This window comes from Primulina eburnea, chromosome 17 (assembly GCF_022965805.1).
Source record: "Primulina eburnea isolate SZY01 chromosome 17, ASM2296580v1, whole genome shotgun sequence".
NCBI lineage: Eukaryota > Viridiplantae > Streptophyta > Magnoliopsida > Lamiales > Gesneriaceae > Primulina > Primulina eburnea.
Window position 1 is genome coordinate 5,040,891 of NC_133117.1, and position 12,434 is coordinate 5,053,324.

At 38.9% G+C, this 12,434-nt stretch overlaps 1 protein-coding gene across 1 annotated transcript; it reads right to left on the reverse strand.

The window, feature by feature from the left end:
* Positions 1–6,507: 6,507 nt before the first annotated feature.
* LOC140818183 (PHD finger protein ALFIN-LIKE 5-like) lies at positions 6,508–10,762 on the reverse strand. Its single transcript, XM_073178070.1, has 5 exons — positions 10,551–10,762; positions 10,322–10,354; positions 9,166–9,394; positions 7,673–7,808; positions 6,508–7,020 (listed from the first exon to the last, which is right to left on the reverse strand). Exons 1-5 carry the CDS (start codon positions 10,645–10,647, stop codon positions 6,763–6,765), a joined length of 753 nt encoding a protein of 250 aa, XP_073034171.1. The 5' UTR covers positions 10,648–10,762; the 3' UTR covers positions 6,508–6,762.
* Between the last annotated feature and the right edge of the window lie 1,672 nt (positions 10,763–12,434).

Consider the following 12,434-nt stretch of genomic DNA (forward strand, 5'->3'; position numbering starts at 1 on the left):
TGCAGCAACGTCGCGGGTTGATGGTAGAGATTGGCATGCTCTTGGCAAGCTCGACAGTGCTTCACCAATTCTAATGCGTCTTTCTTCATGGTCGGCCAAAAGTAACCTTGTCGTAAGGTTTTCCCGGCCAATGCTTTCCCTCCTAAGTGGTTTCCACAAATCCCTTCGTGGATCTCGCGGAGAACGTAATCAGCCTTGCTCGGAGTTAGGCATTTCAGAAATGGTTGACTGTAGCCTCGTTTGTAGAGCTCTCCATCTATGATTGTGAATCGTGCAGCTCTTACCCTTAGCTTGCGTGCGACGGCAGGATCTTGGGGAAGATCGTTGTGCTTCAGGTAGGTAAGAATTTCGTCTTTCCAACTTGGTTCTTGTCCTTCTAAGCACAATATATTGCATGTGGTCTCTTCTGCTTCCTCCTTACTGATTGTCAAGAAGGTGATCTTCCTACTGTCGATGTTTGTCCAAGAACTAGCTAATTTAGCTAGACGGTCTGCCACTTCATTTTTTGCTCTAGGCACTTGTTTTATGTCATAACTCTCTACAAGAGCGAGTAATTCATTGACCCGGGTCACGTACTCGGTCATCTTTTCCTCTTTGGCTTCATAAGTTCCCTTGACCTGGTTAACGACCAACTGGGAATCACTATGCACCACTAAACTTCTCGCTCCAACCGACAGGGCCAACTTAATTCCTGCTATGAGCGCTTCGTACTCGGCCTCATTGTTTGATGCAAAAAATAGCAATTTGATAGAATACTAAAATATATCACCTTGAGGACTCTCTAGCACCACACCGGCCCCACTCCCATGCACGGTGGAGGATCCGTCAACATAGACCACCCAAGTTGGGATGGAGCACTCTGCTTCATTAGTCGTCATTTCAACGAGAAAATCTGCGAGGACCTGTGCTTTAATAGCTGGGCGAGGTTGAAATTCAATTCCAAATTCTCTCAGCTCAACAGCCCACTTAACCATTCGCTCAGATGCCTCTAGACCAGATAGCACTTGCTTGAGGGGGTGATTGGTAAGCACGACCACTTGGTGACATAGTAAGTATGGGCGCAATTTCCTCGTTGCAGTTACTAAGGATAGCGCTAATTTCTCAATGTTGGTATATCGGAGCTCTGCCCCTTGCAATGTCCGACTGACGTAATATACGGGTCTATGCTCTCTTCCCACATTCACCACGAGCACAGCACTGATTGCGTCGGACGAGGTTGCCAGATAGAGCAACAACGTGTCCCATGATTGGGGCTTTGCTAGAAGTGGGGGTGTAGTCAAATACTTCTTCAGCTCTTCGAATGCCTGCTGACATTCCTCCGACCACTTGAACCCCTTTCCCTGTCTTAGAATTCTGAAAAAGGGCAGACCTTTGTCTGCAGCTCTAGAAATGAAACGATTCAACGCAGTCATTCTTCCCATTAATTCTTGTACCCCTTTCACACTTCGTGGCGGACTCATGCTTAAGATCGCCTTTATCTTCTCGGGGTTTGCTTCTATTCCTCTTTGTGAGACCATGAATCCAAGGAACTTGCCACCCCGTACACCGAAAGAACATTTCTCCGGATTCAGCTTCATTTGATACTTTCGTAACACTCCAAAACATTCTTCGAGGTCATCCACATGCTTGACTGCCTGAACACTTTTCACAAGCATGTCGTCTATATATACTTCCATGTTCCTCCCAATCATGTTTGCAAACATCTTGTTCACCAATCGCTGATATGTTGCTCCAGCGTTCTTAAGTCCAAAGGGCATCACCTCATAGCAATAGATCCCTCGATCGGTGATGAAACTTGCTTTTTCTTGATCCTCAGGTGCCAATCTTATCTGATTGTACCCTTGGTGGGCATCGAGAAAACTGAGCAGTTCGCATCCTGCAGTCGAGTCAACCAATAAATCGATTCGAGGTAATGGGAAAAGATCTTTGGGGCATGCCTTGTTTAAATCAGTGAAATCTATGCAAAGACGCCATTTTCCACCGTTTTTGGGGACCAGAACAACATTTGCCAACCACTCCGGGTATGACGTAGTTGGCTCTTATGAGTTTTTCAACTTCTTCGGCTATACGTTTGTTTTTCTCCGGGCCAAAAGACCTCTTTTTTTGCTTAATTGGCTTCATCTGTGGATTCACATTAAGATAATGGAGCGCGTACTCAGGGGGTATCCCAGGTAATGGCCCGTCACCCCAGGCAAATGCATCGGCGTTGCGCTGCAAGAAAGCTACTAAAGTGCTCTCCACCCCCTCTGACAGATCGGATCCGATCTTGAGGGTTCTTTTCGGGTCACCTGGTACTATTTCGATGCGTTTGAGAGCCTCCGCTGCGGTCATTCTTTCTCTATCCTCTGACTCTCCCTCTACGAGGTGTACTCCATTGTCGCTTGAATCTTGCTCAAGCTTTTGCTTCTTCCCTTTTATGGAATCTATCCCGGGGCCTTGCCTCCTCCGAGTTTCCACCGCGTCTTGCAAAATAGAAGCATGACATTCTCTAGCAAGCCTGCTATCTCCCACCGCTTCTCCTGCTCCGTCAGAAGTCGGGAACTTCAATTTCATGTGATAAGTGGATGCGACGGCGCGAAACAAGTTTAGGCTTGGACGGCCTAGTATTACGTTGTAGGCCGAGGGAGCTTTCACCACTAAAAACTTTACCATTTTTGTGCTCCGCCTTGGATAAGATCCCAATGAAATGGGTAAAATAACTTCTCCCATTGCTTCAACCACTTCTCCTGTAAAACCGACGAGAGGTGTTTTCACTTGCGCTAGTTGAACATTGCTTAGACCCAGCTTCTGGAATGCATCATGAAAAATGATGTCTGCCGAGCTCCCCGAGTCTACCAATATTTTCTTTACCCAAAAATTAGAAATCGTAGCAGAAATTATTAAGGCATCGTTGTGTTCTCCCCGAGGAGATTCCAAATCTTCACCCCCAGAAGTCATGCCAACATCTGCCATCGACACCTCGTTTATTGGCTGAAGTGCGGCTACGTGCGAGGAAGTGTGATCTGCTCGGGCGGCGCACGCGAGATTTTTTCTCGCACGGTTTGAATCTCCACAAGCGGGCCCTCCAGTTATAACAGATATGATGCCCCCAGTGGGCAGGTTCTCATCTCTATGCTTGGCTTTCTCGCTCATCTCTCCTTGCTCATGTCTCTGCCCACGTGGATGACTGTCGTCACGACGCCTATTGTCTCGCTGCTGACCGCGACGCCTATCCACGTAGTCACTTAAATATCCTCGCTTGATCAACTTTTCTATCTCGGCCCGAAGGCTGAAACAATCCTCGGTAGAATGGCCTTTATCTTTGTGGAAACGACAATACTTGTCAGATCTCTGACGCTTAGGATTTTCCTTCATTGGACGCGGGGGTTGCAACAAACCCTGTTGCTCTGCCACTACCAGTATCTCTGACAGACGTGCCTTCAAAGGAGTATACTGGAGCCGTGGGCTTTGAGCTGTTCGCTTCTCCTCTCTCCTTTCCGGTCTCTCTTCTTCCCTTCTTCTTTTCCCCAAGTACCGCGGTTCGATAGCCTCCTCTATTCGTATATATTTCTCAGCTCTTTCCAACAACTCCTCCAATGAATTAGGGGGTTTTCCAGCTATCGATTCCTTGAATTTCCTGTGACGGAGGTTCTGCTGTACTATTCCGGCTAACAGGTCATGGTTAACATGGGGAACTTCATGCACAGCCTGCGTAAATCGCTGTACATACTCTCTCAGGCACTCACCGTCTTTCTGAATTACAGTAAACAAGTAAGCTGCAGTTTTTGGGTACTTCTTGTTGATAGAGAATTGGTGGAGGAAGCTTTGAGTCAGGTTCTCCAAACTATCTATGGTCCCTGAGGGAAGCTTGTTGAACCAAGCAAGCGCTCGGCCAGCTAGCGTAGTTCGGAAGATCTTGCAGTAAGCGGCATCGCTGATATCGTACAAGTCAGCTTTCGCATAAAATTTGTCGAGATGCTCTTGCGGGTCGCCTGTTCCATCATACTCTGGCAAGTTGGGGATTTTCATTCCTGCTGGCAATGACTCAGCCAAAATGGCGGTGGTGAAAGGGCTGCGCCGAGCAGATAAAATGGCCAGTCGGCTATCCTGTCCACTCAAAGTGCGTGATCCCTGTGCGTAAGTAGGGAGTGTGACACTTTCTCTATGTGTATGGGGACGATGCGTTCGACCATCTGATTCAGCTTCTCTGCGTGCGTCATCCTTGTTCCTTAACGTATTTCCAGGGTCACGAGAAGATGAATGGTCTCCAGGGGTTGTCTCACCAGTATCAGCATGTTGGCGGTGCGCTAGTGCCTGGGCAACTGCTTCGGCCGCGGCGCGAGCGGCTGTCTCTTTAACCAAGGCCTCCAACGCTTCGCGGGTGATGAGCATTTCTTGCTGCGGAGGTGGCTGAGGTGGGAGTCCCCCCCTATTAGCCTCGCGTGAAGAGTGTGAACGAGTGTGCATCCTCAAGTGACGAAGTAACTTTCCCACAGACGGCGCCAAGCTGATGCAGCTAAAATAAATGAGTCGCGTAGACTGCACACGCGAAATCTGACTGGTTAACAAACTTGTCCACTTGGCCCGTAAACGAGCTCGCCTGGCTGGTAAACGGATCCACATAGACAATGCACGATTAATTGCTGGGTGTCACCTGCGTCACGAACACTCGTCAGGAAGCGCCGGGAGGATTCCCGGCATAGGCACTCCGACGCTCAAGTCAGTAAACAATTCAGAGAAAACTCAGAGAACTCAAGAGCTTTAGAGGAAAAATGAGAGCATACCTTGAATAATGAGAGACATCCTCTATTTATAGGAATTTCGAGAGTGCCTAGTGGGCTTGGGCCTTTACAAGCAATTTGGGCTTTAACATTGAATGTGCCAACTAATATAATTACTAATTGGACTATCACCAAAAATTAAATAGGACATTACCTATCAAGGATGGAATAAGTTTTTCATTCTACTTTTTTCTTAAAGCATTTTATATTTCAAAAAATGTTAGTATTTTAAAAATATTTAAGATGCGTCTTATTCATAAATATTTCTGAGTTTACATCAAGTTTATCAAAATAATAAATATTACAACAACATAGAAATAAATTAGTCGATCAGATATAATTCATATGACACAAATATTCTAAATTTGAAACAAGATCCCGGATTCGATATCGAAATGCAGTTATAGTGTATGTTTCCAGGAGAATAGCTCTATAGTCCGCTTTCTTCCGAAGTTTCTGTCCAAGATATGAACCATACATATTCTATGGCATACAAATGATATCTAGTATGATTTTATGACGATAATTAAACGATTAGATCAAATACAAAGAACGTGTTATTTAGACAAATCTGGTCGAAGTCATTGACTGATCCAAAAAATTAGATAAACTTGCAATTAAGATTTTCAGATGAATTTTTTTAAAAAAATATATATAAAGGGTATTGTTCGCTTGCGAAGTGTGGAAACCAGTGTCTAACATAGTAAAATTAAGTTGGATGTTTGATTTGGAAGGAAAAAGACTTATTTTGTGCATTTAAAATCTATTAAATTTGAATAGAAGAGTTCAAATTTAAGAACTTGAAATCGCAATATATCTAGATATTTGAGTCTAAAATCATATATCTCATTTTTTTCTTTCAATGGAAACTTTCACCAAAATGACAAACATATGAAAAAAAAAACACATGTGATACGATATTACGAGTAAATTTTGTGAGACAATATTCTATTTAAATCACTCAAGAAAAATATTATTTTTATGTCAAAAATATTTTTTTTGTTGTGGATATAAGCAATGTTGACCATTCTCACGGATAAAAATCTTTGAAACCGACTTACAAAAGACGTATTCATATATAATTGGCCATACACCAAGAATATACAAATTACATTACTAAGAAAGTAGGGCCATAAAAAATATTTGGAGATTCCCATCCATCATTAAAAAATATAATCTCCTTATTTATATATTTATTTGCTTGAGGAATGCCGATATGTAAAATTTGTTTAGAAGTTAGATTTCAAAGTATTTGCACAAATAAGCTTGTGCGTTTTTAAAATGACCTACAATAGTTTAACCAAATATAACCAAAGAGGTTTCTGCAAATTTCTTCGTGACAAACTATCCCATATACAACGTCTAGACTACTTCAACCGACAGTTTGACAAACAATCGTGTGAGATGGTCAAAATCAATTTTGTAAGAGAGATCTCTAATCCGAACCGAACAATGAATTTTTTTAATCTTTTATACCAAAAACATTATTTTTCACTATATATATGAATCGAATCGATTCATCTCATAAATATATATCAAGAGACCACCTACTCGGACAGTTAAAAAGCTAACCATAATCAAACTTTTCTTAAAAACTAACCATCTCCAATATAGTTCATTACATTGGGGAAGGTGCTTTTTTTTTAGGAAAAAAAGTTTGACAAAGGTTTATCTCCCAAATTCCCGACTTCATATCACCTTTCACCCGTCGACAATAAACCAAAAGGAAAAAACAAGAGGATAGATATTTACCAAAGACAGGAGATTGCTACGGAACCCGATAAATTAACATTAACGATATAAGTTACAGACGCTCCATCTCTACATCGAACAATTAGACTGAAAAACAAGACTTAAAAGAGTAGCTAAATTATCCAAATAAACGACAAGAAACAAACCATTGTACCTACCAAATACCTGACATGAGAAAGGAAGATTGGACCAACTACGCCCATGAAGATACAGTTGAAAGAAAGGTGAATCGAGCATGTTGTGGCCCTTATCAAGGACGCGATCTTTTGTTACTACACGTCGGGCATTTGTACTGCTTGATGTGCTCAGCTCTTGCGGGAGTGATCTTGACACACTTGCCATGGAACCATCTCTCACATAAGTCACAGCAGATCCAGAATTCGTCAGAGGCATAGTTCTCTCCACATGCGCCGCACAAGGTTTCACCGTGCTCTTCTTCATCTTCATCTACTTCATCTAATCCCTCATCCCCATCCTCATCCTTTACTTCTTCTTTGGAAATCTTGGCCTAATATTCAGAAAATCATTAGTTTAATTTGATTTAATAATCAGAAAAAGGTAAAACACCAGGAGGAGTTCAAGGGTTAAAGAAAGATTATTCAGGGCGAAATAATTGTTTTGGATCGTATGCATGAACTTCAATACCAAAATGCCATGGTACTACTACAAGGTAAAATGACACAATATGGCAATGATAGTATCTACAAATAACAGTAGGCGAAGTAATGTGTTAGCTTACGAGTAAGAAAAGTGACAATCATGCCAACAATTTCCAAATGATTCCAAAACCCAATATGTAACAGTAAAGCTTTGTTGCTGGAGCTTAGTTCATCAATTGCCTTTTGACTTTTAACCTCTAAGAAGATGGAGTAAAGACGATACATCAGCATGCTTTAAATGTTGTGCACTTGTACGTAAAATTTTCAAACTTCATAATCATGAATGGATAATTCAGAGGAAAGGGGCTTTGTCAGTGAAGTAATAGGATATAGGAAAATCAGTTTCCTGCGTGCATAGCAAATTTCATCTATGACTCGCCCAAATCTAGACTCGTTACACATGGTTCTAATATACAAAATATAGGAAAATATTGCAAACGTAAAAAGGATGTCTGAAAAATTCCACGTTTTCGGTACAATATGCATATGAGGATTTTTTACCACTTTTGGGTTTGGCTTAGATTTACTGCCACTATGGTTTGAAACAGATGGTTTGTCCTTCACTTGCTTCTTTGCAACTCCTGTTACAACTTCGAATATTGTCGGGAGATCATTTATCATATTGAACAGGCGCTTTCTGCATCCGGAAAAAAAATAAAAATAAAAATAAAACTAACAGTGAAAGAGCAAAAAATCCAACAGCAATCTGATAGTTATAGTTCACAACTGACATTGCAGGTCAATTACTCAAAAAATAGTTGCAAAAAGGAATTAGCATAGATGACATCCGTACTAACTTAGGAGATAGGACCCACCCAAACCCATAGTTATTTAGGGACACTAATGCGCAATTGTGTCATTGAGCCATATCCTCATCAAAGTGAGGCACACCAAGCATGTTCATTTTTAGAATGTGTATTTATGAAGTGCATTTGACTACGATATTAATAATAATAGCAACAAAAATTATATTTCACACGCTGTTGAATAATAACATAAATAAAAAGCTAATTAGTAATACATGACATAAATAACAAATAATTTCAACCATCTAAATAACTAAAGCTCTATTTGTTTACTAATGTTACTGGTTTGCAGTTGATAAAGGATGAGGCACCAAAATTATATTTTTTTGAGGTCCGGTGCAAAATCAGAGGTATATGTAAATTAATTTCAATTGTAGGGTGGGAACTACATGCAGATTGGGATTAATTGCAGCCTTTAGGTTTAAGGGAGAATTAATCGCAAGATTTTAGGGTTAAGGAAAGGCACGTAAATGATTTACGGTATGTAATGCGCTTAAGCTTGTTTTAACAATAAATAAAGACTAGGCTGGGCCTTACGGTTTTATTTAACATAAAACATTCAATTTTACGTTTTATTTACTAGAGATGTCGGAAGCGTGCCTCGCTGCGGTTCAGGTGCAACTTGCCCCATGAAAGGCGCGAGCTTCAGCACACCTTTCTAAAGGCTGCTCCCAGGCACCTCCTAGGCGCACTGGCTGACTGGCTGCGACCCGTGCCTCAGGCAAGCCAGGCACGCGGCCTTTTACAACTATGCCCAGACCTTTGTAAATGTTAACCTGACCATATTTTAGAACCTCTTTCTTAAATTATGGAACCTAAAACATAATTACAAACGTACCATAACTGGCCTTGTTCATTAGCTAGTCTACCAATACATATATTCTCAGAATAATGAGATGTGGAAATAGAATGAGAAAACAAACAGGTAATTTGTTCAAATATATTAAGCATATTGTCAAATAAACTACCTTATAATGAAGGGAGGGAAACAAATGATTGGGAAAGAACGTGGAACACACGGGAAAACCTATGTCTATAAATTAGTGGGACAGAGAGATGAACCCTAATTCTATATCTATACACGATAATTTCTTCCGCTAGTCTGCAAGGACACAGCACAAAATAATGACATTATCTCAGGCAAAAAATGGAAAAGCATATGAATTTAAAAGTTTAATCAAAACCTACCTGTCAGCTTTATCAAAACCATATCTAGCACCAATATAGAAAGTGACAGAGAGCAGCCACGCGTCACTGTGAACAGCAACAAGAGCTAACCAGTCTTTCTCTTGCATACCATCCCTGGCAAAATTTATGCCTAGGGCAGGTTCCGGAAGCTCAGGAGGAACCTCCTCAGCAGGTAAATTAACTTCCCATAGTTCATTAGGAAATCCATAAAGGCAAAGATTTTCTTTCTCTGCATAATTTCCATGTCAACAGATACCATATCATTCAGATTACAGATATAAACTTTCCAGTAGCAGAATTAACATCAACTGCTTAATATAGAACAACGCAAAGGCAATCAACAACGGTGAAGACGAACAATGGAGAAAATGCATGTATTCTCATTAATAGTGAGTCAACCATAAAAAAGACAAAAGAAGTGTATGTACTCAACTAACCAACTAACACACACTGTTTTTATTTTAACGAACTTGTATCCCACTAAACATAACTAACTGAAATATGTTAACGAAGTCAGGAAAAAAACTGTACGGAGGAGATATAACAATTGGGAGGGAAAAATCTCCGAAGCAAAGACAATAACCCGTGGCGGAAATGAAGTGACTCATGAACGTGCATTTAAGTAGCAACTATTTCAGTTAAGAATAAACATCTACAACCACCAACCAAGAATAGAGAATAGCCTAGATACCTACCCCTTGAGTTGATTATTACCTAATAATCAAGAAAATGTTGATAAGGAACTAAGTTAGTGTAGCTTAAAACCTTTTGTTACGGAATATCCTGAAAAATCCCAGATGCAAACCCAAGCCAATCTTTTATTTACCGCCCTCCAATACAACAATTCATTACATTCTTAAACCCGCGCTTGAACTGCCATCTCCCATCACTTAAGCAAAACGACGTTTTATCTTATCCGCAAAGTACAGACCCAAAACCCAAATTGAAGTGATGATTGTCCATAAAACCAACCAAAACACACACTAACCACTAAACTAATTTCACAAAAAGAACTCCCCAAAATGCATAAAATCACAAGTGACAAAAAAAAACACGAAATTTTGAGGTCATGCAAGGGTAGAAACATAGCGGGTAAAGAGAAACATACAAACAAGTGGAACATCGAGAAAATACAGTAAAAGAGACCCTATCTCACCAGGATCGCACTGCTGGAAAAAATCTCCGACGTCTGAAAAGGGGAAAAAACAGTTAAAAAAAACCCCAATTTTAGTCATAAAAAAAAGGAACACAAACAATCGAACGAGCAAAAACCCTAAACCACAAAATCGTACCCAGAGACCAAAATTACACACACAAAGCACACACCACGCAATCCACCACACACACACGCACATGAAAACCAGAGAAAGGACAAGAAACAATACCAGTGGTTAGAGCTTTGATCAAACCATTCCGCCGGCCCTTGAACTCTCTGAAAACATCCTCAACCGTGCGAGGAACATTATGCGCGCCTCCGTCCATGGGTACACCGCGGTGTGTGTTGTTTCGCCAATCCTTTCAAAAATAAGCGAGGATCCAGGGAATAGCGGATAGAAAAAGGGGGAAACTTTGGGGGCATGACTGAAATTTTATCCATTGTGTGGGGGCTTTTATAGTATGACTCGGCGAAAAAGAATTTGAGAAAGCCACAAATATGATTATGCCCCTTTCATATCTCAAGTGCTCTATTTTAGGCAAGCAAAAGTGATATAGGTATGTGATCATTTGCGTGTCTACATTTTGGGTTTTTATTAAAAATAATTTAAATTTTAATATTTTTTTCAAAAATAATTTAAAAAAAAAATTTATTTCAAAACTACTTCAATCCGCTCATGGGAAGCACGGACGCTCCTACATGGAGCAGCGTCCGCGCTGTCCGCGCTTGTCAAGCACAGATGCTCCTACGCGCTTGTCAAGCACAGATATAGGTATTTGATCATTTGTCTGTATTGATTTTATCGCGATTATCATATTTATAATAAAAAATAATATTTTTAATATAAAAAAATAACAAAACTGATATAAATACGGAATCGTTTTTTGTATAGATTTTATTATCCTCTTTATATTTATAATAAAAATTAATATTTTTAATATAAAAATATCATTTTTATATGAATAACACAAACAGAAAATCAGTTTCATAAAAAACTGTTTTACAATTTTTTTATGTTTTTTTAATAAATTAGAAAGTTCGAGAAATATAAATTAAATAGTTTTGATTTCATCATCTAATTTTTATATGAGTGAGTCTCATGTGAGACCGTCTCACGGATCATAATCCGTGAGACCGTCTCACGGATCATAATCCGTGAGACGGGTCAACCCTACCCATATTCACAATAAAAAGTAATACTCTTAGCATAAAAAGTAATACTTTTTCATGGGTGACCCAAATAAGAGATTCGTCTCACGAATATGACCCGTGAGACCGTCTCACACAAGTTTTTGCCTTTTTATATATTAAAATATTTTGAATCTAACTTGTAATTTTGTATATGATCTATAACTATAAGATCCCGATAACATGTTCATTTATCTAGGTACATACTATTGAATTTTAAATAATTATAGTAAATATTATTACAAAAATAAAAACTTAAAATAATAAATATTATCTTATTTAAATAATAATTCTATATTAAACAATCATATAAAAATCATTTTTAAATTTTAAATTTTATTATAATATCTATATATATCTATACTATATATAATAATTGTATCAGACAGAAGACATGATAGTAACCACCTAGAAAATACACCAATTTTTTTTCCAATTTTACTTTTATATGATACTAATATTATACTTTTGTTTTTTTTTAAAAAAAAAATTCAACACATTTTTATTTTTTTATTTCAACAATTCAAATATCAATTTATGTCCCTCCATAATTTGTCAAATTTCACTTTAATCTATCGATAATGAGAAAAATACTGTACACACGCATCGTATGTGCAGAGTAACTAGTTGTAATTATAAGTAGATATTGGATTCAGTAAAATGAAGTTCTATGATAATTTTTGTTAAATAAAATAAAGTATATTTTGTAGGCTTATTTAATTAATTAACCACTAGTGTAAATTATCATACAAGTTTGTTGTATCAAAACTTTCTCCAAGTTTTTTGTGAGAAAATTGCAATTTCTCTTTTTAACGTTTATGTTATCAAATTCAATTTTTAATTATTTTTCAGGCAGAATCGACGTGCAATGCATGTGTTAACAATCAAAAAATAACTAAAATTGCAAAATACGAAAAACAAAAAT